This window comes from Hirundo rustica, chromosome 12 (assembly GCF_015227805.2).
Source record: "Hirundo rustica isolate bHirRus1 chromosome 12, bHirRus1.pri.v3, whole genome shotgun sequence".
Classification (NCBI taxonomy): domain Eukaryota; kingdom Metazoa; phylum Chordata; class Aves; order Passeriformes; family Hirundinidae; genus Hirundo; species Hirundo rustica.
Genome location: NC_053461.1, coordinates 5,336,896 through 5,360,646, shown reverse-complemented (window position 1 = coordinate 5,360,646; position 23,751 = coordinate 5,336,896). Strand labels below are relative to the sequence as shown.

The 23,751-nt window shown below is 62.3% G+C and overlaps 4 protein-coding genes across 5 annotated transcripts; all 4 read left to right on the top strand.

The window, feature by feature from the left end:
- Positions 1-42: 42 nt before the first annotated feature.
- RASSF1 (Ras association domain family member 1) lies at positions 43-5,794 on the top strand. Its single transcript, XM_040075937.1, has 6 exons — positions 43-292; positions 1,231-1,352; positions 3,570-3,674; positions 3,754-4,042; positions 4,479-4,594; positions 4,700-5,794. Exons 1-6 carry the CDS (start codon positions 43-45, stop codon positions 4,844-4,846), a joined length of 1,029 nt encoding a protein of 342 aa, XP_039931871.1. The 3' UTR covers positions 4,847-5,794.
- A 300-nt stretch (positions 5,795-6,094) lies between these two features.
- On the top strand, positions 6,095-11,496 carry TUSC2 (tumor suppressor 2, mitochondrial calcium regulator). The gene is made up of 3 exons (XM_040076725.1): positions 6,095-6,246; positions 7,095-7,215; positions 8,807-11,496. Exons 1-3 carry the CDS (start codon positions 6,095-6,097, stop codon positions 8,870-8,872), a joined length of 339 nt encoding a protein of 112 aa, XP_039932659.1. The 3' UTR covers positions 8,873-11,496.
- Positions 11,497-12,155: 659 nt separating this feature from the next.
- Positions 12,156-17,409, top strand: HYAL2 (hyaluronidase 2). The gene is made up of 4 exons (XM_040076791.1): positions 12,156-12,176; positions 14,877-15,818; positions 16,452-16,541; positions 16,678-17,409. The coding sequence occupies exons 1-4, from the start codon at positions 12,159-12,161 to the stop codon at positions 17,089-17,091; spliced, it is 1,464 nt and encodes a 487-aa protein (XP_039932725.1). The 5' UTR covers positions 12,156-12,158; the 3' UTR covers positions 17,092-17,409.
- A 432-nt stretch (positions 17,410-17,841) lies between these two features.
- On the top strand, positions 17,842-23,103 carry HYAL1 (hyaluronidase 1). Of its 2 annotated transcripts, XR_005702892.2 has the most exons (4): positions 17,842-19,609; positions 19,736-19,825; positions 19,915-20,903; positions 21,482-23,103. XR_005702892.2 is itself a non-coding variant. In XM_040076787.2 (3 exons), exons 1-3 carry the CDS (start codon positions 18,710-18,712, stop codon positions 20,230-20,232), a joined length of 1,308 nt encoding a protein of 435 aa, XP_039932721.1. In that variant the 5' UTR covers positions 17,842-18,709; the 3' UTR covers positions 20,233-23,103. The 2 variants fall into 2 exon arrangements, 1 of the variants encoding a protein (XP_039932721.1); XM_040076787.2 differs by having other exon boundaries at positions 19,915-23,103.
- Positions 23,104-23,751: the final 648 nt, after the last annotated feature.

The window sequence follows — 23,751 nt, the reverse complement described above, 5'->3', positions numbered from 1 at the left end:
ACCCCCGTCCCGCCGCCGAGCAGCGCCCGCGGCCGCCGGGCCATGGAGCTGATCGAGCTGCGGGAGCTGCAGCCGGAGCCGCGGCCGGGCCGGGGCCGCCTGGAACGAGCCAACGCGCTGCGCATCAGCCCGGCCCGCCGGCCCGGCACCGGGGCGCATCCCGACCCGCGGCTGACGGCGGCACCGGGCGCCGGGCACCGCTTCGAGCCGCGGCGCCGCGGGCTGCACACCTGGTGCGATCTCTGCGGGGACTTCGTCTGGGGCGGCGGCAGGAAGAGCCTCCAGTGCCGTCGTGAGTACCGCGCCGCGCCCCGGGCCCCCCGCACCCCCGCCGCCGGGCAGCCCGGCACCTGGCACCCCCGCCAGGCGTCCCGCCCCTCGGCTTCCTCAGCACCGGCATCCCCAGAGAGCACCAGATATCCCACCAGCGGGCATCCCCACCACCGGGCACCCCTACAGGACACCGAGCATCCTGGGAGTAGGCAGCCCCGCTGAGCACCGGGCATGCTGCCGCCGGGCACCCCCTCCCACCAGCATCCTGCCATCGCCACCCCCACGGGCCCCCGGACATCCTGGTAGTGGGCCCCCTCAGTGAGCACCAGCTGTCCCAGCACTGGGCACAGGCAGCCCAGCACCGGGCACCCCCACCTGGCAGCGAACATCCCAGCACCGGGCTGGGTACAGGCATCTCAATACCGGTAACCCCCACCAGGCATCCTGGTGCCTGGCATTCATTCCATTAGGTTGAACATCGCCATTGTGGGCAGCTGCACCAGGCACTGGGTCTCTGGGCACCAGGAACTTCCACCAAACACTGAATAACCCTGTACTGGGCACCCACATCAGGCACTGGGCAGCCACATACAGAATATCCTCACCTGACACCTGGCACCTTGTAGTGGGTACCTGCACCAGGTATTCCAGCACTGGGTACCCACACTGGCCACTGGGCATTCCAGTACCGGACACCCACACTGGGCATCCCAGTAGCAGGCACTGGGCATACCATGCTGGCCAGCCCAGCAGGGAGCACAGGCACAGCAGCGCTGGCCAGGATGTGGCACAGTGCTATGTCCCATTTTGATGCTACCCCTGAGCCCCTGGGCACAGCATGAGCAGACCACTGACACTGTCACCATGTGCCAGCCCTTGTCCCACCACACACCAGTGCCCCGACCCTGACACCCAGGCTGTGCACAGTGGTGACACTGCTCCTGTCTCTGTCCCCAGACTGCAGCTTCACCTGCCACTACCGCTGCCGAGCCCTGGTGCGGCTGGACTGCAGTGGTCCCCCGGGTGCTGGTGATGAGGACGATGGCAATGAGCAGGTGTTGGAGAAGGACACCAACGTGGTAGGGCCTGGGCCTGTCTGTGAGGGGAGAGCTTGGGCAGGGGGCGGCAAACCTGGGGGCTATGCTGGGCTGTGCCATGTGAGGCCATGTAATGCCATGCCAGGCTGTGCCATGCCAGGCTGTGCCATGCCAGCCTTGTTGGGCTGGGTTGGGCTTAGCAGAGCTGAGCTGAGCTGTGTGAGACTGACATGCCAGGCTGTGCCACGCCGAGCCCCTGCCAGGCCGTGCTATGCCATGCCAGGCTATGCTGTGCCAAGCCTTGATGGACTGCGCTGCGCTGGGCTGAGTGAGGTCGTTCCGTGCCGTGCTGTGCCATGTCGGGCTGTGCTGTGTCGTGCCCGTGCCGCGCTGCTCCCACCGCACCGCACCGTGTCCGAGCCGAGCTCACGCAGGGAGGGTAAAGCCGAGTCCGTGCGGGCGCGGGTGAAGTCACCGCCGGAAGCGGGGCCGCCGCGCCGCCCCCGGCTCGCATCACCCGACGGCCGGGGCGGGGCAGAGACACGGACCGCGCTGAGCCGGGAACGGGGCAGGGCGCGGTAGACGCTGCGCCGAACCGAGCCGGGAGAGGAGCGCCAGAGGGGCCGGACTGAGCCGAGCCGGGACCGGGACCGCGATAGGGATCGGGCTGAGCCGAGCGGGACGGCGATAGGGACCGGGCGAAGCTGAGCCGGGACTGAGAGTGGGACCGGGTGGAGCTGAGCAAGGACTGAGACCGGGACCGAGACAGGGACCGGGCGAAGCCGAGCCGCGATAGGGACCGAGACCAAGCAGACCCGAGCCGGGCCAAGGGCCGGGCTGAGCGGAGCCGGGCCAAGGACCGGGAGCGGGCTGAGCCGAGCCGGGAGCGGACCAAGCCGGGCCCCGGCCCGGGGGCCGGCCGGGCTGGCGCGGGGCCGGGTGTGCCCGTGTGCCCGCCGGCCCGGCGGGGCTGCGGGCCGGGCGGGCCGGGCGGTGCCCTCCGCCGCCGCCGCCTCCGCCGCCGTGCCCGGGACCGGGACCGGGACCGGGGCGGGGGCCGGCGGGGCCGCAGGCTGCGGGGCGGCGGCGCTGGCGCTGCGGCGGGGCGGCGCGGGAGGCACGGGGGGCAGCACGGCCAGCAGCGGCTACTGCAGCCAGGAGGACTCCGACTCCGAGCCCGAGCTCTTCTACACCGCCCGCACCTCCCTCGGCCGCCGCCCGCGCCGCCGCCAGGTCGGTCCCGGGCCGTGACGTCGTGGGGGACACGGGTGACGTCATCGGGAGCACATTCCCCCGGGCTGGGTGCTGGGGGGCAGGCGGGGGTGAGCTTGGTGCGTGGGGAAAACTAGAGGTGTGGGTGGTCCTTTCTTGGAGCTGGGCTTAGCCCTGCTGTGAGGCAAGAGAGGGCCCAAGCATGGCAATGCCGTGGGACACGGTGGCGTGGTCCGGTTGGATGTGGGGTGAGCGAGGCACCGTGGGGCGAGTGGGGTTTAGCTGCCTGGCACGGGCACCCCAAAGTTCCTCAGGGCTGGAGCTGCTCCCAGATTTGGGGGTGCCGGGACAAATTCTCCGGGCAGCTTCACAGCTGTCCCCATCCCGCAGGGACCCCCGCAGGGGCAGTGCATGCATGCTGTGGGGTGGCTGTCGGGGCCGGGAACCCCTGAGTGCCCTGGGGACACGTGCAGCACCGTGTGGCAGCTCCGCGGCCCCGCGTAAATACTCGTTAGTGGGTGCCGTGGCAGGGACGATGAGCCAGGGCGCTCCGTCCCCGGTGTGTGTGGGGCCAGCACTTTGAAGTGGGGTGCCGGCGGCGAGGGCGGGCTGTACCCCTAGCCCGGCCCTCCTGCCTCGAATCTCAGGGTGTCCCCGCGGGCGCAGAGCCTGCCCAGACACCCTGGTGCCAGGCTGCCGGCTGCCGGCGGTCTGCCTTGGGGACGCCTCTCTGATCTGGGGTGCCGGGAGGGGACGCTCGGCTCCGGGTGTCCTCGCAGTGCGTTCACTCAGCCCTGCAGCCCCAGGGACGGGCGCTTGAGGGGCGGCCGGTGCCGGTGTCCCCGGAGCGGGGCCGGGGCCGCGGTGAGCTCAGCTGTGCCTCCCCGGCACAGCCCAGCTCGGCGCCAGCCGGGCTGATGCAACCCCGTGCAACCGCCCGCGCATCTGCCGGTGCTTCGGGGCGGGCTGGGGGCCGGCGGGACACCGAGGCAGGCGGGACGGTCTCCCCCGGTCTCAGTGCCGCTCAGCCCGTCTGCTGTCACGCAGGATGAGCCCAGCGAGTGGGAGAAGACAGAGCTGGATCAGGCGCAGGTGGAGCAGCGGATCAAGGAGTACAACAGCCAGATCAACAGCAACCTCTTCATGAGCCTGGTATGGGGTCGGCACGGGGCAGGGGGGATCACGGTGCCCTGCCCTGACCCCACTCACCTCCCCCGCCGGTGTCTCGTAGAACAAGGACGGCTCCTACGCCGGCTTCATCAAGGTGCAGCTGAAGCTGGTTCGCCCTGTCGCGGTGCCGGCCACCAATCGGGGCCCCTCCCTGCAGGCGGGGCGGCCACAGCCCCAGGGGGTGAAGCGCCGCACGTCCTTCTACCTGCCCAAGGGGACCGTCAAGCACCTGCACATCCTGTCGCACACCCGCGCCAGCGAGGTCATCGACGCCCTCCTCCGCAAGTTCACCGTCATCGACAACCCCCGCAAGTTCGCCCTCTTCGAGAGGTCTGAGAAGGATGAGCAAGGTAGAACCCCAGCGTGACCCTGTCCTCACAGTGGTGGCCGTGTCCCCATATTGTCAGTTTCCCGTGGGTGGTGGCAGTTCCATGGTGGCGATGTCCCCAGGGTCCCTCATTGTGGCGGCAGCATCCCCATGGCAGTGGTGTTCCCATAGTGGCAATGTCCCCCATGGTGGCAATATCACGGCAGCAATGCCCCAATAGTGACAGCTTTCCTTAGGTGGCAGCATCCCCTTGGTGGCAGCATCCCTGTAGCAGTGGTATCCCCCTTTGGTGAGTGTCCTCTGTCACCATGGATGTGTCCCCCAGGGCAGCAGGGGTGTCCCCTGTGCTGGTGATGTCCCCATAGTAGCAGCAGTAGCGTCCCCGTAGTGGCAGTGTCCCTGTGGCGGTGCTGTCCCTGTGGCAGTGTCCCCGCGGTGACACGTGCCCGCCCTGGCAGTGTACCTGCGGAAGCTGGGTGACGATGAGCAGCCCCTGCGGCTGCGGCTGCTGGCCGGCCCTAGCGAGAAGGTGCTGAGCTTCATCCTGAAGGAGAACGAGACCGGAGAGGTGAACGTGAGTGCAGGGACGGGGCGGGGGCCGGCACCCGCAGTGCCCGGGGAGGCGGCCGCGGGGGGACGCGCCAGGTCCCCGTTGCGACGGCCGCCCTTGTGCCTGCAGTGGGACGCCTTCACGCTGCCGGAGCTGCACAACTTCCTGCTGATCCTGCAGCGGGAGGAGGAGGAGCACGTGCGCCGGCTGCGGCACCGCTACGCGTGCTGCCGCCAGAAGATGCAGGAGGCGCTGGCCACGCGCACGCCGGGGTGACCGCGACGCCTGCGCCCGAGGCCAGCCAGTGCAGCAGGAGCCTCGCCCGCCGGCGGGTGGGGGCACCAGGGAGGGGGGTGGAACGGGGCACCACGGACCCACTGGGCTGTCACAGCCCCCATGGGGCTGGCCCAGAGAGTGAGGGTTCCTGCTGGGAGCGAGAGCGAGTGTCACCCTGGAGTGGGTGTCCCCAGGGAGTGTGTGTCCTGCGAGGAACGAGTGTACCCTGGGGGATTGGGTGTCTCTGGGGGAATGGGTGTCCCCAAGAGAGTGTGTGTTACCTGTCAGAGTGGGTGTCCCCAAGGGAGCGTGTGTCCTGGGAGGAGCAAGTGTCACCTGGGGGATTGGGTGTCCCCAGGGGAGTGTGTGTCCTGGGAGGAGCAAGTGTCACCTGGGGGATTGGGTGTCCCCAAGGAAGGGTGTGTCCTGGGAGGAGCAAGTGTCACCTGGGGGATTGAGTGTCCCCAAGGGAGTGTGTGTCCTGGGAGGAGCAAGTGTCAGCTGGGGGATTGGGTGTCCCCAGGGGAGTTTGTGTCCTGGGAGGAGCAAGTGTCACCTGGGGGATTGGGTGTCCCCAGGGGAGTGTGTGTCCTGGGAGGAGCAAGTGTCACCTGGGGGATTGGGTGTCCCCAGGGGAGTGTGTGTCCTGGGAGGAGCAAGTGTCACCTGGGGGATTGGGTGTCCCCAGGGGAGTGTGTGTCCTGGGAGGAGCAAGTGTCACCTGGGGGATTGGGTGTCCCCAGGGGAGTGTGTGTCCTGGGAGGAGCAAGTGTCACCTGGGGGATTGGGTGTCCCCAGGGGAGTGTGTGTCCTGAGAGGAGCAAGTGTCACCTGGGGGATTGGGTGTCCCCAGGGGAGTGTGTGATACGCGGGGAGTGAGTGTCCCCGGAGAAGTGAGTGTCCCTGGGCAGAAGCAGGGCATCAAGCACCAATAAAGGCATCTTGGTGATGGGATGTGTGGGCCTTCGATGTGTTCTTGGCGGAGCGGGCTGGGCCGGGAAGGGGCGGGATGCGAAGTCTCCCCGCTGTCGGTGGGCCGAGGGTGCTCACACGTGCGCGGGGTGGCGGCGGCGGGACTCGAACCCGCGGCTCCCGCGCTGCCGGCGGCGGGCGGGGAGGAGGGCGCGCCCCTGGCCGGCGTCACGTGACGCGGGCGCCGGAAGTGGCGCGGGCGGCGCTCGGTCGGTGTCGCCGGGCGGCTCCGGGCCGCCCCCGTCCCTTTCCCCCCGCGGCCCCGCCGCCCCCGCCATGGGCGCCAGCGGCTCCAAGTCGCGGGGACTGTGGCCCTTCGCCACCCCAGCGGCGGGCGGCGGCGGCCCCGAGGGCCCCGGCGGGCAGCAGGCCCTGGCCCGGGCGCGGGCCGCGCGCGCCGCCACCCCCTTCGTGTTCACACGGCGCGGGTGAGACGCGGGCGCGGGGGGCGGCTGTCATGGGCCGGGGGCTCTGCTGCTGGGGTGGCTGTCATGGGCCGGGGGCTCCGCTGTTGGGGTGGCTGTCATGGGCCGGGGGCTCTGCTGTTGGGGCGGTTGTCATGGGCCGGTGGCTCTGCTGTTGGCCCGGCTGTCATGGGCCGGTGGCTCTGCTGCTGGGGCGGCTGTCATGGGCCGGGGGCTCTGCTGCTGGCCCGGCTGTCATGGGCCGGGGGCTCTGCTGTTGGGGTGGCTGTCATGGGCCGGGGGCTCTGCTGTTGGCCCGGCTGTCATGGGCCGGGGGCTCTGCTGCTGGCCCGGCTGTCATGGGCCGGGGGCTCCGCTGTTGGGGTGGCTGTCATGGGCCGGGGGCTCTGCTGTTGGGGTGGCTGTCATGGGCCGGGGGCTCTGATGTTGGGGTGGCTGTCATGGGCCGGGGGCTCTGCTGCTGGGGCATCTGTCATGGGCCGGGGGCTCTGCTGTTGGGGTGGCTGTCATGGGCCGGGGGCTCTGCTGTTGGCCCAGCTGTCATGGGCTGGGGACTCCGCTGTTGGGGTGGCTGTCATGGGCCGGGGGCTCTGCTGTTGAGGCGGCTGTCGTGTGCCGGGGGCTCTGCTGTTGGTCTGGCTGTCATGGGCCGGGGGCTCTGATGTTGGGCCAGCCCCGGCACGGGCACAGCGCAGAGGTCGGGAAAAGCCGCTGGCAGCGCCGAGCCGGCAGAGGGTGATCGCTGCAGCTCTCCAGGGGAGCGAGACCGGCCTGCCCCAGCCCCTGGCCCGGCTCGGGGCGCAGGGAGCCGGCAGGCTCTCACCCCGACGCCTCCTCTCTCCTCTCGGCAGCTCCATGTATTACGATGAGGACGGGGATCTTGCTCACGAGTTCTATGAGGAGACAATCGTCACCAAGAACGGGAGGAAGCGCGCCAAGCTGAAGAGGATCCACAAGAACCTGATACCTCAGGTAATGTGCGGAGAAGGGTGGGGGAAAGGGAGTGCAAAGCGCCACAGGGACGCTTGAAGGCTTGAAGTCCAGACTTTACAGGAGCCATCTCCCTCAGGACGCCTTCTTGCCGGAAAGGTGGATGCACTTTCCTCCGCCCAGTTTCTGCCTGGGAGCCATGATTCCTTGTGTCCTGGCTCACACCCATGTCACCTGAGGCTGTGACAGGAGAGGCAGAGCTGGTGGCACCCTCCAGCTGCCCTCTTTGGAGAGAAGCAGTGCCTGAGCCTTTCAGAACTGCCAGGCAGGGGAAGATAGCTCAGCTGGCTGCATGTTGTGGGACACAGAGTGCCAGGCAGCCCTGCATGGCCATGGTATCTCCTTACCGAGCACCTTCCACATGGTGTAGGGTGCAGTGCTGCCTCAGCCAGTGTCATGTCACTGTGGAGGGCCAGGCCCTGTGTTGGGGAGCAGCAGCCAGAGCCTGTCAGCTGCTGACAAGAGTGTGCACATCCCCTCCAGCTGCTCAGCAGTGTTGACAGCTCTGTGCTTTGCTCTTCAATGGAAAAGTCTCTTCTTTAAATAAGCAAGTGGTGTGAAGCTGGGCAGGGGCTGGGATGTCAAGTGAGGATCATGGTGCAGGGGCAGGAGAGCCTGCATGTAGGGAATTTTTTGGGGGCACAACTGAAAGAAAGAGTAGATCAAACCAGGGCTGGAGAGGGCCCCTATAGGAGTCTTCCCTAATTAAGCAGAAAGGCATGGCTGTAGTGAGCACCCGGCGTGAGCTGTCAGTGCGCTCTGAGGGGTGGGCAGCCTCTCAGCAGGGTGGGACCCCTCTGAGTGCTGAGCAGGCAGTTATGGATGGAAGAATTTGGTGCTGCTTCCTGGGCTGGCATTCTAGCAGAGGCAGGCTTGGCTTGTGGAGCTGATTTCTCATTCATGTGGGTTGAAACTCACCCAGCTGGAAAGCTTAGCTGAGCTGGAGAGAGCAGGTACCAGCCTTGAACAGTCCTTTGCTAGCGCAGACTTTACTCTGGTTCTGTGGGTGCAGCCTGAGCCCCTGCTCACCCCTCTGCCCCAGCCCCCCAGCTGCCTGTGGCTGCTTCTGGTGCTGTAACAGGAGAAGGCTTGGATGGGGCATGGGAATGGTTCCTGTGGCTGCTGTGGAGGGAACGTGCATTCAGCAGCCTCCCGTCTGCACAGAAAGCCACTTTTCTTGTGCGCCAGCTGCCCCGGCTGCATTCTCTCAGAGAGCTCTTTTCATTCTTCTAAATCCCGTGAATGAAAGGTGCCGGATGAAAAGCCCAGACAGCCAATATCTGCCAGTCACGCACCAGCTGCTGCACAGGCAGTGCCTGGCAGAGCAGCTCCCTCCCTTCTCGCCCTGCCATGTGTGGCAGCCAGCCGTGCCGCCCTCGGCTCTCCAGGGCGAGTGCGAAGGGCAAAGTGCCGCTGCTTTGTGTGCTGCTGTACCTGGTGTCACAGGCGACTTATGGACCCTGGTCCCTGCGGTTCCTCGCGGGCACCGTGTTCTCTGTCGCTGGGTGACTGGCAGGGCTCGGGGAGGTTGACTGGCAGTCCCTTCTGCTCACCACTCTGACTCTTCTTTCAGGGCATAGTGAAACTAGAGCATCCTCGCATTCACGTGGATTTCCCGGTGATTATCTGCGAGGTGTGAGCCCCAGACATGGCTGCCCGTGGGCGGGAGGCCCTGCCCCACCGCCCCCAGCCTCGCTGGGCCAGGCTGCATCACAATCCCACCGAGGAGGACTCCGGGCATGTGGCGGGACGGTGGCTCTCCCCTCGCCTGGAGGTGAGGCAGGATGGAGCAGGCCCTCGCAGGAGATGGGTGACTCTGTGCAACAACTTGCTTAAAAACATCCTCGCTTGAGTCAGAAGACTAAAATACCTTTTGTAGCCGCTAGCCGACATTTGATGGGTAACTGGAACTGCAAACAAGCTGCTGTGATTGAGCTGTGAAAGGGAGAGCAAGCCTGCACTTCTCACCAGAGAGAATCCCCTGCTTCTCAGGTATGCGGCCCAGGGAGAGGCAGGGCACGGTAACGCCCTGCCCTGCACCCCAAGGTCCCTGGGGCCCGCAGGTTGGATGGCCAGTGTTGCAGCATGTCCCTTCACGCCGGTGTGATGTGACGCTCCCCCGCGTGGATTTGTTGATGGAGGATAAAAAGGGCAGGCTGAAGGATCTCGAGGCACATCAGGCTGGCTGCTGCTCTCCTCTCGGGAAGGGGATGGAGATCAGATGTCACTCTCTTAGGCCTCTGTCTCTTCCCCCACTGCATTTCCCCACTTATGCCAGTGCTGGGGAGGTTGGCTTTGCTGCTGCCTGCCGGAGATCTCTGCAGTCCCTGGCCACTGCTGGTGGCAGCAAGGTCTCAGCCTGGCAGCGGACTTGCCTCCCCCACTGTCACAGTGGCTCGTGCTGAGCGCCGTCCCTCGCTGCTGCGGGGCTGGGCTGCCGGGCAGCTTCCTCGCCCCGCTGCTATCTGAATTTACCTCCCTGTAGGCTGGGCCTCGACTAAGCCGAGCAGGAAAGGAGTCCTCTCTTCCTTCCCTGCGGCCCCGAAACAATCAATTGGCGTACCTGCCCCAGCTTGGAAATCTCCCTGGCGATGTGAACTGTGGTTCCTCCCGCATCCCAGCTGGTAGCAGGAGGAGAAATGCGATGCACTTTAAAGGGAGGCTTTCTGCCCCACCTCGGAAGGTCCTGCTCTTTGCTTCTCGTTCCTCCCACCTGAGAAGGTCAAGATCTTGGCAGCACCGAAGAACTTCTCACCCCTGCGTGTGTCCAGCTGCTGGGGGAAAGGCCTGATCCCAAATGCCCCTTGGCAGCATGAGGAGCCCCTGCCTCCCTGCTCGGCTCTGCCCAGACCAGGCAGGCAGAGGAGGAGCGGCAGCAGGCACAGCTTTAATGTGGGTCAGAGCCTACTCCCCACAGCAGCCAGCTTGGCTTTCCTCCTCTTTCGTTCCAGAACTTATTTACTTTCTAAGCACTTCAGATGTTTGCTACCTCGATTTTTAATTTAAGCTGCTGGCACTTGGCTGCCAGCCCTGTCGCTGTCTACGTTGGATGTATCCATCCCCTCATCCGCTGAGAGCCGCCCGGGTGCGGGGCCACATTCCCGACTTCGGGGAGATAACAGCGACGTGGCTGTTGCTGTCTTCCTGTCACCACCTCTTCCCTTCAGGTCCTTCCACCCGTGGTTCCCATCGACAGGAGCGAGCACACAGGGTGAAATGGATGTGCTGGCCACCCCCAGGCAGGAAAGTGGGAGGGCAGGGCTGGTCTACACTGTGATGCTGGGCGCTTCTTTCGACATCGTTCGTTCTGCTTGCTTGAAAGAGTCTTGTCTTAAAACAATCCCTCACTGAAGTGTTTCTTACTTGCACCACCTGCTCTTGAGTTTCTCCCTGGCTGGAGCTCCCTGGGAAGGGCATCCCTTGAGCTCCACAGGAGAGCAGGAGCTGCTGTCCCCAGGAAGAGGAGAGAAAACCGTAGCCACGCTGCTGTGCTGCCTTTCCCCATTGCTGTTTGAGGGCACGGGAAGCTGCACCGACCCCAGCCTGGGCATGGGGGAGGGAGGAGGAGGAGTGGGGAGGGGGTTGGCACTGTTTGCCTGCCCCAGGGGGGGAGCCCCTCACCTGGCTACCAGCCAAAAATCTGCTGGCAAGGCATGGCCCAAACCCGGGGGAGGGGGCAGAGCTGTCACCAGCTTAGCAAGGATGCTTTTGTCCTTTCTGACAGGCTGCCCATCCTTCCCCCAGCGTATTAGATATGCTTCCCCAAAACCCATGCCTTCTCCCACCCTTCTGCCCCCTCAGTGTCACCAGAGTAGCAGCAAACCTCTGCAGACTGCCAACAAGCTGCATCCTGCCCCGCTTCTTCCCAGGCTGGTCCCCACAGCAGCCAGCCCCCAGGACCCTGGCAATCCTGCAGCAGCAGGGCCTTAGGAGCACCTGGAGGGATCTTAAAAATGTGAAGGTCATTGTAAATAGTATCTGTGTTCACTGTGGTGTTGGAGCAAGAAAAAAAAAAGAAGAAAAAAAAAACCTTTTCCTTTTGATTATTTTTTTTTCTTTTTTTTTTTACAATTTCTGTGCAACACTGTGCTTTCCCGTGTGGATGTGTAGCCGAATCGTACTCACTGACACTAGGCTCCTTGCTCCTCTAGCGTGTGGGTAGGACCCATGGGTTTGGGAAATGTACACTACTTCTGGTCCTTCCTCCCAGTGCATCTGTCCACTTTTGTTAAATTTCAATAAAATTATTTGTAGAGCCCACAAGTCCCAGAGCTGCGTTACTGGGGAAGGCAGCGGTACCTGAGGGGAGGTGGACTTTGCTGCCGGCATTTCGAGCCCCGTTTTGTCGGGAAGGGGGTGTTTGTGCACATGTGGCCGAGCTGATGGTGAAGGACCCCTGAGTCACAGCCGTTTCCAGGTTCTCCAGTTGGCACACGGGGCTGGCAGGAGTCGGTGGCTTTGTCGGGCTGTGACTCTCTACTTGTAGCTGCCGTGACGTCTTGTAAATATATAACTAATGTGAAATATATGTAATTTCCTTGTTCCTTGCGGAGGGCTGGAGCTCAAGCCTCTCTCCCCCGCCGTGTGCGGACGGAGGTCTGGGCAGCCGAGGTTCGCAGCGAGCGGACTCTTCCCATGGCTCCGCCCGAGCCCCGCGGGGGGGAGGATCCGCCCGTCCGCTCCTTCCTCGCCTGCCCTGCCAAATCAGTGCCTCATTAATCACGGGGCCCTGACGTTCCGGAGCCGGCGTGACCCTGTGTTGGGATGCCGCCCGTCCCTCGAGCATTGCCGCCTGTCCGTGGGGCAAGTGTGATTTCACTTTGCTCCCCGCGTCCTGTCCCCGACAGCTCTGCAAGTGTTTTCCTGCAGCCACCGTCACCTCTCATCATTTCCTCTGCGCAAGCCGGCTCTGCAATGATCTGCTGATGAAAGCTGTCATGAGAGTGAGTGGTGCAGTGTGTGCTGCCAGCCCTCCGGCCTCGGGGGGATGAGGCTCTGGCCATTCATCCGTAGGGACCCCAGCCCCGGGAGGGAGGGATGGATCCTGGTAGCTTAGAAGGGGACGGGGTGGCTGTGCAGGGCGGTACAGCCCGGCGAGGTTACACGAGGCGGTGGCTGTGGCTCTCTGGCTCCGTGACCATCTCTGTGTCTGCCAGGGCCACCACAGTCCCCTCCTGCTGCCCGTGGGGCAGGGCCACGCCCGGAGCCCCCAGCCCAGGGCCAAGGCAGGTGCCCACGTCCCCTCCTGGGTTCATGGCTGCTCCATTCCCAAGCTGGCCTCCTCTCACACCTTGCCCGGACCTGTCTGGCACGAGTGGCTGTGACTCATGTCCCGTTATCTTTATCTGCCATCCATGAGGGATTCCCATCCTCCTGCTGCCTGCCTGGAGCAGCTCGCCTGCTCAGCTCGCCCTGACCACTGCCCGGTGCTGCCATCCTGCACCCCTCTGCACTCTGGGAATGACTTGGAATGATCTCATGCTCGGCAGGGTAAGGGGAGACTGGATCTGCCCACATGCCCCTTCCCAAAAGCAAGTCTTCCCTGTGGGAAGGAAGGAGGGAAATCGAGTCAGGTGGTGCTCCCACTGAAGGGACAGCAGTGAGAATCTGCGTCACATTGAGGACTTCCAGCCCTCCCTGCCGTGGAAAGCTGTGACCCCTCCGGCCACCCCACTGCCGGTGGGGCTCCGTACCTTTGCACAGGGAGGATGGAAAATTTTAGCTGCTGGCGAAGGAAGCCTGTTTACTGCCCAGAGAGGAAGGGCAGCGCCCGCAGCGCTGGGACTTCTTGGCTCCCCACAATCTCTCCCAAGGGTTTTGGCAGCCAACGCCTCGCCATCAGCTGACCTTCCCAGCCCCTCTCCCAGCTGGTGCCTGGCATTGCCTGCGGGCCAGGCCAGGCTGTGGGGAGCAGCCTGGATTTGGAGTGGCCGGCCTGGATGCAGTGCCCATCCCTAGCAGGGCTGTCATGCTCTTGGTGGGAGCTTCACCACAAAAGCTGACACCCAAGTGGTGCCACTAACTGGAGCCAGCTGCAGGTGCCAGCGGCCAGGGCTTGGCACTGGCGGCACCAGGAGCTGACACCGAACAATGCTGGGCTTGGTGCTCCCGCCTGATCCTTGGGGAGCTGGCGGTTGGCTGGGGAGCACTTCCGTAGATTCAATCCCGCTTCCTTCCCCTGTCGGCCCCGACACACCCTCGCCGTCTGACGCTTCCTGCGCGGGGGCACCCCGATGGCCCTCAGCCCGAGGGGCCAGCCCTGGCCACAGCAGGCGGGGGACAGGCAGCACATGGGGACTGGTCCCTGAGCCCTGCCTGTCCTGTCGCCTGCCAGAGGGCACCCGCTGGATCCTCAGCAGTGCTCTGGGAGGGAAGCCCCCCAGGCCTGTTACATCCATGGCCCCCCTTGTCCTCTCCCGGCAGGAAACCCACGGGGCTATGGCTGAGTCAGCAGCACCGATTACCCTAGCCCTGCACAGGATGTCCTGTCCGGCACAGCACCGCCCTGGGGTCACCACCCCTGGTCCTGGGGACGCTGCTGTTGCAGGGACGCTGCTCTTCTGGTGTCACCACCACCTTGGGGACACCAGCATTCTGGCTTGCCAGCACTTTGAAGTCACCACCATTGTAGGATCACCATCTTTTTAGGGACGACATGATCCTGGTATACATTCCAGGGGTCACCACCATTCCAGAGTCCCCGTTTTGGAGTGATGATGATCCTGGGACACCACCGGCCTGGGGTCACCACTACCTGGGGAAAACGTCCTGAGGTCACCACCAAGCTGAGGTCACTATGGTTCTGGAGTGACCGCGACCCTGGGGATACCACCATCCCCCAGGGGACAGCCCCACCCCTGAGACCACCATCAGCCCCGTGGGGACAGCCCCGTCCGGCAGTCACCGCGCTTTGGGGACCCCCGGTCCCCCCGGTCCCCACGGCCGCCTCAACCCCGCGCTCACCCCGCCAACCGTGGCGCCCCCTGGCGGCCCCAACAGCGGCCCCGCCCCGCCCCCTTCCGCCGCGTGGGGGGGCGGGTCCTCCCGGGCCGTACCAATCGCGGCGGGACGGGGGGATGACTCCGCGGTGCCCGGTGCCCGGTACCGCGGCCCCACGGAGGTTTGTGTGCGCGGCGGGGCTCTGCCGCCGGCCCGGAGCCCGGGGCCCCGCGATGATCGGTGCAACCGGCCCGGCCCGGCTCGGCGCGGGCGGGGCGCGGGGGCGGGGCTGGCGCCCCCGCGGGTGGTGCGTGCCGGAAGGTTTAAAAGCGGCGGCGGGGGGGAGGCGGCGGTGTGAGAGGAGCCCGCGGCGGGGGATGGCCTGAGGCGCGGTGAGAGCCGCGCGGGGAGCGGGAGCGGGAGCGGGAGCGGGAGCGGAGCGAGGCCGTCGGGGGCCGCGCCCCGGCGCTTTGTCTGCCCGGCTCGAACAAAGGAGGCGCCGCGCCGGCACCCGGGGGAGCACGAGCGGGCGAAGCCGCGTGGGACCGGGATTCCCGAGAACCGACCCCCACCCGGGGCTCTGCCCGTGCCCCCCGGGGAGGGGACTTGGATCAGGGTCTGCCTTGGGGGGTGCGGGCAGAGCGGCCCCTGCCTGCACCCCCTCCTGCCGGCCTCTCCTGACTCTCCTCTCCCGCCGCCCCCAGGTCCCGTCGGGCAGGATGCACGGGGGCTGCGCGGCGGCGGCGGCTGTGCCCTGGCTGGCCCTGCTGGCCTTGGCCCGGCAGCCCCCCGAGAAGCCGTCGGCCGCCCCCCATCTCACCCGTCGGCCCTTCCTTGTGGCCTGGAATGTGCCCACCCAGGACTGCAAGCCCCGCTTCCAGGTGTCCTTCGACTTCAGCATCTTTGACTTGTACGCCTCCCCCAACGAGGGCTTCGTGGGGCAGAACCTCACCATCTTCTACAAGGAACGCCTGGGGCTCTACCCCTACTACACCCGTCAAGGTGTGGCCGTCAATGGTGGTGTCCCTCAAAACAGCAGCCTGTCCCAGCATCTCGCCCGCCTCCAGGAGGGCATCGACAAGTACATCCGCTCACCCACCAAAGAAGGGCTGGCCGTCATCGACTGGGAGGAGTGGCGGCCTGTCTGGGCTCGCAACTGGAAGCCCAAGGATATCTACCGGGAGGCGTCACAGGAACTGGTGGTACAGCGTCAGCCCACCTGGCCCCCCGAGAAGGTGAACAAGCAGGCAGCGTTTGAGTTCGAGTCGGCTGCCCAGGAGTTCATGGTGAGAACCCTGCGCAAGGCCAAGAGCTTCCGGCCCAAACAGCTCTGGGGGTTCTACCTCTTCCCTGACTGCTACAACCACGACTACAGTAAGAACAAGGAGAGCTACACCGGGCAGTGCCCAGATGTGGAGAAGTCTCGCAATGACCAGCTGAAGTGGCTCTGGAAGGAGAGCACGGCGCTCTACCCCTCCATCTACCTCGACCCGCTCCTGGATTCCACTCCCAACAGCCGCAAGTTTGTGCGGGCGCGGGTGATGGAGGCCATGCGCATCTCGCAGAAGCACCACGATGACTACTCCCTGCCTGTCTTCGTCTACACCCGGCCCACCTACATCCGCAAGCTGAATGTGCTCAGCCAGGTAGGGCTGTACTGCTGGGGCATCGTCATTCAAAGCCCTGGGCATCTGGGCTTTGGGGTCAGCTGAGGTGGTTCCTCTGCCTGTGTATTTGCACCTGACTCCTGTGGAGCAGGGTGGCTCTGGAGTCTGCACTCATGGTGTTACTGGCACTCCATGATTTGACTGTTTCCATCTAGTGGGAAGCGGTACCATTTGGCATTGTGCTGGCAGCTGGCCCCAGGGAGCAGGAGGGGTGCTTCCTTTCCTAGGGCCCCCAGCTCAGCCCCCCTCTGGTCTGGATGATGGGGTGCCACAAACTGTTTCCCTTAGGGACAGGATGTCTGGCAGCAGGACTGGCATCAATGGTGACTATCACTAGGGAAGTGCCTAGGAAGTACTGCAGGACTCAGGTCCTGGCAGCTGGAACCCTGGGGTGTGTGAGCCCACAGCCCCTGTGCTGTGCTGACTTGGCCCCTGAGGAGGAGGGCAGTATGGGGAACCTTGTCCCCAGGTTGTTGGGATAGTCCCTTTTCCCTGGAGCAGAGAGTGAGTCCTGCCCCCCTGATCCTGCAATGGACGCTTTGGAGCACGCTGTGCTGGGGCAGTGGGTGCTGCATGGGGTCCGTGGGCGCTGACCAGAGCCTGTCCCCACAGGCAGACCTGATCTCCACCATCGGAGAGAGCGCGGCACTGGGCGCAGCTGGGGCCATTTTGTGGGGTGACGCAGTTGACACCAAAAACCGGGTAAGTTCGGGGTCAGTGTGGGAGGTAGGTGGGTTGGGGGGATCACCTGCCCCCAGGGGAGGACCAGTGGCTGAGCAGTCCTCTCCATCTGAGGTACTTCTCCCTGGGTCACACCCTGGTGCCTCCCTTTCCCTAGGAGTTGTGCCAGTTAATGAAAAACTACCTGGAGGGGGACCTGGGACGCTACGTGGTGAATGTCACGACAGCAGCAGAGCTCTGCAGCACGACACTGTGCCAGGGCCGGGGTCGCTGCCTGCGCCAGGACAGCCACACTGATGTCTTCCTCCACCTCAACTCCACCAACTTCCAGCTGCGGCGCCGGGATGCTGACCACCCCGAGCGCCCCCTCTTCTGGGCCGAGGGCCAGCTCTCCTCTGCTGACATACTCTTCCTACGGACCCACTTTCACTGCCACTGCTACCAGGGCTGGCAGGGCAGTGGCTGCCAGACGCGTGCTGGCCCCCGCAGTGATGCTCCTGGCCCTTTGGCACCGCTGGGACTTGGGGTGCTGTGGCTGCTTGCAAGCTGGTGCTACCTGCGCCTGGACTGAGCTGCCCCATTCTGTGGCGGTGTAGAAGGAGCCTTTTTGATATCCCTACCCTGCCGGGGAGGCAGCTGATTGTGGAGGGCTGTCCCTCACTGTGGTGGTGTGGGACCAGAGCTGTGTGGTTGCCTTATCTCTACCCACCCCGCTGCAGTGCAGGTGCCCTTCATGGGGATGGGGGGAGGAGGGGGACCCCTCTTCTGTTGTAAGGAGAGGGATGGGGGCAAGAGGGACACGGGGGCGGGGAGCGGGTGCTGCGTGGTGCTGATCCCCCGTGTGCTGCCCCACTCTGAAGCGCTTTACCTCGAATAAAGCTGGTCAGACGGAGATGTGGGCTGGTTTGGGGCGGGGCAGGCACGAGTCACTCAACTCGCGGACACGGCCGCCGGGACGGGGCGGGGTGAAGAGGTGCGTGTTGGTACGCTGCTGGGGCAAGCTCTGCGGTGCTGGAACCTGCCCCGCGGGGCAGGAGCCGCCCGGGGAGCGGCTCCGCGTGGCCGGAGCGGCGTGGGCAGCCACGGCCCGGCCGCACACGTGGAAACTGCGTGCGCCCGGCCCCGGCCCGCCCCCAGCGGGATTCCCCGCGGAGCCCTGCCCCCGGCCCCGCGCCGTGTCTGCGGTGCGGGGCTGGAGCCCCCGGGACCGGCGTCGCCGTGTGGGGACACCGCGAACCCACGGCCGGGGGTGGGTTCAGCCCCCCGGCACCGGGGACACCCCTGGGCCGTGCGCGTCCCTGAGCTCCGCTGTCCCGTGCGGCGAGTGTCCCCGAGCGCGGCTCCTGTCCCCGGCACTGCCCTGCTCTGCCCGTGCCCGTGCAGCCTCTCCGGCCACTGCCCTGCTCTGCCTGTGCCCGTGCAGCCTCTCCGGCCGCTGCCCTGCTCTGCCCGTGCCCGTGCAGCCTCTCCGGCCGCTGCCCTGCTCTGCCTGTGCCCGTGCAGCCTCTCCGGCCACTGCCCTGCTCTGCCCGTGCCCGTGCAGCCTCTCCGGCCGCTGCCCTGTCCTCCATGCCCGTGGGCACGGAGCGGCCCCGCGTGGCACAGCCGCCGCCGTGAGGGTTCCCGTGCCGTGCTCTCTGCGGCTGCTGTCCTGTGCTGTGGGTGTCCCCAGGCCGTGCCCTCCTGTGGCCGCGGGGCCCGCGCAGGAGTATCCTGTGCCAGCGCGGGCTGTGTCGTGCCCGGTCCTGCTCGGTGCCCAGAGCTCCCTGCCAGCAGCGCCCTCTCCTCGCCAGGGAATGGCCGTCGCTCTCCACTTCCCGAGCGGCGCCCGCCCGGCGCAGCCCGCATCCATCACCGTGACCTTCCTCCCCCCGCCCCATCCGTGTCTGTTTGTCTTTCCAGCCCACTCATCGCCGGCCAGTCATGGGGTGTTGACTCTGCGCATTCCTTCCCAGCCGAGCCCGCCGCCGCCGCTCATTACGCGGAGCTGACGCTGCTGTCCCATTTCGGGGCCGCTCTGCTGGGCTCCGGCTGCTGATAAACGCAGGGACTTGGAGGAGGTGGAAGAGGTGACCCGGGGTGATCGGCACCGCTTGGGAACGGAGCTGTGGATTAATGCCTGTCCTACTTTGGGGATAAAAGCATCAAGGCCTGCCCAGGTCTCAGCTCACCCTGAGCACATCAGCACCATGGCATCAGCGTGGTCCTGCTGGGTTGTCCTGCTGCTCCTGCCTGCCCTGACCCACGCTGGAGGGCCCGGTCCTGTCCTCGTCAACCGCCCCTTTGTCACCATCTGGAACATCCCTACCCAGCGCTGTGCTGAGAAGTACAATGTCACCCTCAGCCTGGAGATCTTTGATGTGTTGGCCAATGACCAGCAGTCCTTCACCGGCCAGGACATCACCCTCTTCTACAGCGACAAGATGGGTCTCTTCCCCTATTACACATCTGAGGGGGTGCCAGTGAATGGGGGGCTCCCCCAAAATGCCAGCCTGGAGACTCACATCCACCAGGCCACCCAGGACATCAAGGTGACCCTGCCCAGCCCTGACTACGGTGGGCTGGCTGTCATCGACTGGGAGAAGTGGCGCCCACTGTGGATCCGCAACTGGGACTCCATGGAGATCTACCAGCGGAAGTCGGAGGAGCTGGTGCAGCAGCAGCACCCTCAGTGGCCCCCCAAGGAGGTGGAGGAGATGGCCAAGCAGCAATTTGAGAAGAGCGCCTGTGATTTCATGAACAAGACCCTGTGGCTGGGCGAGAGCCTCCGTCCCAGTGCCTACTGGGGCTTCTACGGTTTCCCCGACTGCTACAACAATGACTTTGATAGCCTGCCCTACAACGCGACGTGCCCAGACGTGGAGCAGCAGAGGAACAAGAATCTGTCCTGGCTCTGGACGAGCAGCCGGGCGCTCTACCCCAGCATCTACCTGCCCCTCTGCCTCAATGGCACCAACAAGGTGCTCCCCTACGTGCGGCACCGCGTGGCCGAGGCTTTCGCTGTCCAGCGTGGAATCCTTGACAGCGGCATCCCCGTCCTGCCCTACTCCCAGATCGCCTTTGAGCGTACCCTGGACTTCCTTTCCCAGGTGATGGGGCTGTTGGAATAGCGGGCACCTCTTGGGCTGATGGGTTGGCACCAGGGACTCTATCTTTGCTGGGGCTGTGTGGGGGTCTTTGGGCACTGCTGACTTCTCCTCTCCCTGTGGGTGCAGGAGGACCTGATGAACACCATCGGGGAGAGCGCGGCTCAGGGTGCTGCTGGTATCATTCTGTGGGGCAGCCTGGATTACAGCACCTCCAAGGTGAGTGCAGACGGTGGCATCAGGTCCCTGTCAGCAGGGACTCCCAGTTCCTCAGCTGTGCAGGGCTGTGACGCCCAATGCCATTGCAGGAGACGTGCCTGAGGCTGAAAGACTACGTGGAGGGGCCCCTGGGCCGCTACATCGTCAATGTGACAGCCAGTGCTGACCTGTGCAGCCAGACCCTGTGCTCTGGCCGGGGCCGCTGCGTGCGCCAGGACAACCAGCAGGGCTTCCTCCACCTCGACCCCTCCTTCTTCACCATCGACCTGCGTGCTGCCAAGCCCTGGCTGGTGGCTCAGAGCCTGGAGCCCGGGGAGCACATTTCCAAACTGGCCAGGGAGTTCACCTGCCAGTGCTATGACAAGTGGAAGGGACCCCGCTGTGACACCCAGGGCTTTGCCAAGTGACCCCCCCCAGGGTCAATCCTCCCACCCTGGGGACACTACCTCAGCATCCTCGCCATGGGGTTGACAGCCTCACTCTGGGGCTCTTAATAAAACCAGAAAGCATCAGCAAGCATCTCCATGTCTTCTGCTGCAGCACTTTGGGGGTGGGTGGGTCCCCCTGCAACACCAGTGCTGCCCTGTGATGCTGCCAAGGGCTGTCCTTTGGGATGGGGGCTTGGGATGTAATGCCTCAGAGGAACCACAAGGAAAAAAGAAAATTTATGGGAAAAGACACAGGAAGAGGGGATGGTGGATGAGAAATGGAAGAATGATGGGGGATGGCCAAAGAGTGGAGGCAAAGGGGGTGAAAATATGTGATTGTGTGGAGTTGAGGGAGTGTGTTCTTCAGCCCCTCACTGTGCACCGAGGGTTGGACTGACACCAATGCCCCCATGCTGATTTTCCCCTGGATAACCATACGCAAAGCAGTTAAGTGCACAAATAATATGCAAAAGCACTGATTTCTGTAACCCAGGCCACACACTTAACTATACCTACTTCAAAACAGCTGGGAGAAGGCGTGAAACCCTGGCACAGCTGAGATAAAGGTGTTGGCATCTTCACCTGGATGTTGCTCATCTTGGGGTGGGAGAATTACATGCTCAGTTCTCTGATTTTAGGCTCTAATTCAGGTAATCTCTCCTTGTTGGGACTGCACTGCATGGCACTGTGTATGCACTGGGGACTTAACAAAGCTGCACTCTTAATTTTTAAACTGGTCGGTGTAAACCATTGCAGAGTTGTTACATTTCTTTTGTTCACTTATTATTATTATTGAGGAGGATATGAGAGTATATCACTGGAAACATAATTAGGCCTTTGGATTCCCCTGTCACAGCTTTCAGAAACATACACTCTGTTATTACCAAGCTCTTTGATAAGCTGGGGACCCCTGAAAAAATTACACATAATTGGATTTTGGCTCAGAATTAATAGTTTTATCTAATACTTATAGAGATAGCTTGGTAAATGTCGTATATAAATGCTGGAAACAATATTATTTTATTATTTTTTGTATGTGAAATTTGATTTACCTTAAATGAACACTTAAACGCTCCTCCCAAGCTACAGGGAATCTGGTATTTGCCCTGTATTAAATGCTGATATTGAAAGCAAAGTCCACCTTGCTATTCACACAAAGAAAATTACCATGAATTTCAAGTCCTCCTTATGCCTGGAAGGGATCAGAGCTGTGTGCTTGTAATTTCAGGTAATTTAATATGCTTCAAGTGTTCAGCTACTGGTGCCTAACTGGAGGCCGGTTTGAGGTTCTCCTGGACAGTATTATCTCAATCCATTAACCAAACTGAGCACTGAGGTGAGCATCATGATAGAGACATTTCCTCAGGAGTTGCAGAGGTTCTGGAACTGTCAGGAGCCACAGAAACCCTGCAGAAACCCTGTCTGTCTCCAGGTGTGTGTGGCTTTTCTTAAAGTGAGGCTGGGAAGTGACAGACTTCCCTTATTTCTTGAAACATCTCCTTTTCTTGTTATTGGAATAATGCAAACTTAGGCACGAATGCAGTTTGCCACTTTCAAATAAGAGCTTTGAATGCATAAGAGGATTTGCTTTATTCATCCTACTTATTGTAGCTATTCTTCTATCCTTGCCCCTCACACTGTATCTAAAGACACCCAAGACACTGGGTTTCCTGTAATTTAGCTTGTCTTGCTCCAGACTCTGAGGAATGGAGACTAAAAAGACACTGCATGTGGTGCCAGCAGACAATGTGGAAGCACTGAACATCTGCTGGGTTGTTTTTTCCAGGGCTGAAAACCTGTACGTGTGTAGAACTGCTCAAACCCAGCACTGCTGGAGCCAGCCCACGCTCGGCAGGAGCGAGCTGGAGAGGGGCCAGCAGTGATCCAGGCACGGGACTTTGTGGGGGTCACATTTCTGGCCCTTGGGTGGGATGTGCTCGTGGTGTTGTCACAGCAGCTCCTGTTTTCCATGCTCAGATTGGCTGACAAACCTGCTGTGTGCAGAGCTCATTTATCCACTGCACTGCAGGATTTACACTAAATCAATTTCTAGGCTTTTTCCACGTGCTGCTCCGAGAAATCAGGGGAGACTGTCACTTAAAACCGTCCTTACATTGCTTGGTTTTTCATTTCAATGACTCATTATTTTTTTTTTTTTGTCTGCATTGCTTGAGCCTCATATCTCCACAAATAATCCTAAGTATTTACCATGGTTAACTTTCCCAAAGAGAACTGAAGTGCTGAATGCTCTGAAGATAGAATGATTATTTTACAATTGAGAATGAAGATACTTGTAGGGAGGAGCCTTTAAAGGGTAAGGTGTAGATTAAGTCTTGCATAAAACAAGCAATTCACAGGCCTTTCAGATACAAGCAGGAAATTAGTGGCCTGTTATTTACCTAATAAGAAAAATTTCATTTGCCTTGTTCTCCTGACTAAAAATCTCAGAATCTGTACAGAGAGATATTTCCCGCGTTGTTAGAAATCAATTTAGTCAGACACTAAGACATTTTTTCCAGTTTTGTCTTGCATTAAGACCAACACCTATGGTTAGGTGACCAAGGGGGTGATGGTATTTTGAGACCCCAGGAGCTGCTTTAGGACCCCATTAACTGTCATTTGCTGTTGCATTTCACTTCATCCAAAGATCTGGACTGAAGCCATAAAACCAAAATCAGACCACTTCTGCAGCTCTCACAGCTGGATGCTGAACTTCTCCTGACATACAAGTACAACCCTCTCTTGGAAGAAATAAAACCTTCCCAAAAGCAGATCACAGCAACTGTACGGCTTGAAATTAAAGAGATGACATGTGAGTCATTAAAATGCCTTTTATTGCATTTGCATTGCTTGTGGCACCCAGGGCTGGTCAGTCAGAGCTCGGGTTGCTTCGTGGGCGTGCTTAAAGGGGAGAGAAGGGCTGGGTGCTCGGCCAGCCCGGGGCAGGTTTTGCTCACTCTGTTTAGCTGCAGCGGCAGAAAGCCCCCCTAACTCCCAAACACTGCTCTGCTGTGCCCAAAGCTTCCAGGTGAGCAGCTCACCCAGCAGGAGCAGCTAAGAGGACTCAGAGGTACCTCAGCAAAACGTGAGACCAGGAGGAGGAGGAGGAGGAGGCAGCAGCACAGAATCTGCCTCCAGTGACACTTGAGCCCGTGAGCAGCTTGAGGGGTTACCCAGAGCAGCAGGGGTTTCACTGGCTGTGAATCAAGCACACCCCCCGCATGCCAATAGCGCTGAGCGTGTGCACAAGGCTTCACTGCTTTCCCGTTCATGCTTTTAACCAGAACTTGCCGCTTCTTTTCCAGGCGTAATGTCAAAGCTAACTTGTGGTTATTGTTTCAAAAGTGAAACATCAGCTCCTACAGAAATAATTTCCAGAGTTTGAATGCAAGGCTCTGTGTCCCAATCCCTCCTCAGTGTTACTCAGAGCAGCACCGACCTGAACACAAAATTTTCAAGCTACCAATTACCTAAAATGAAAATGGCTCTTTCTTATGA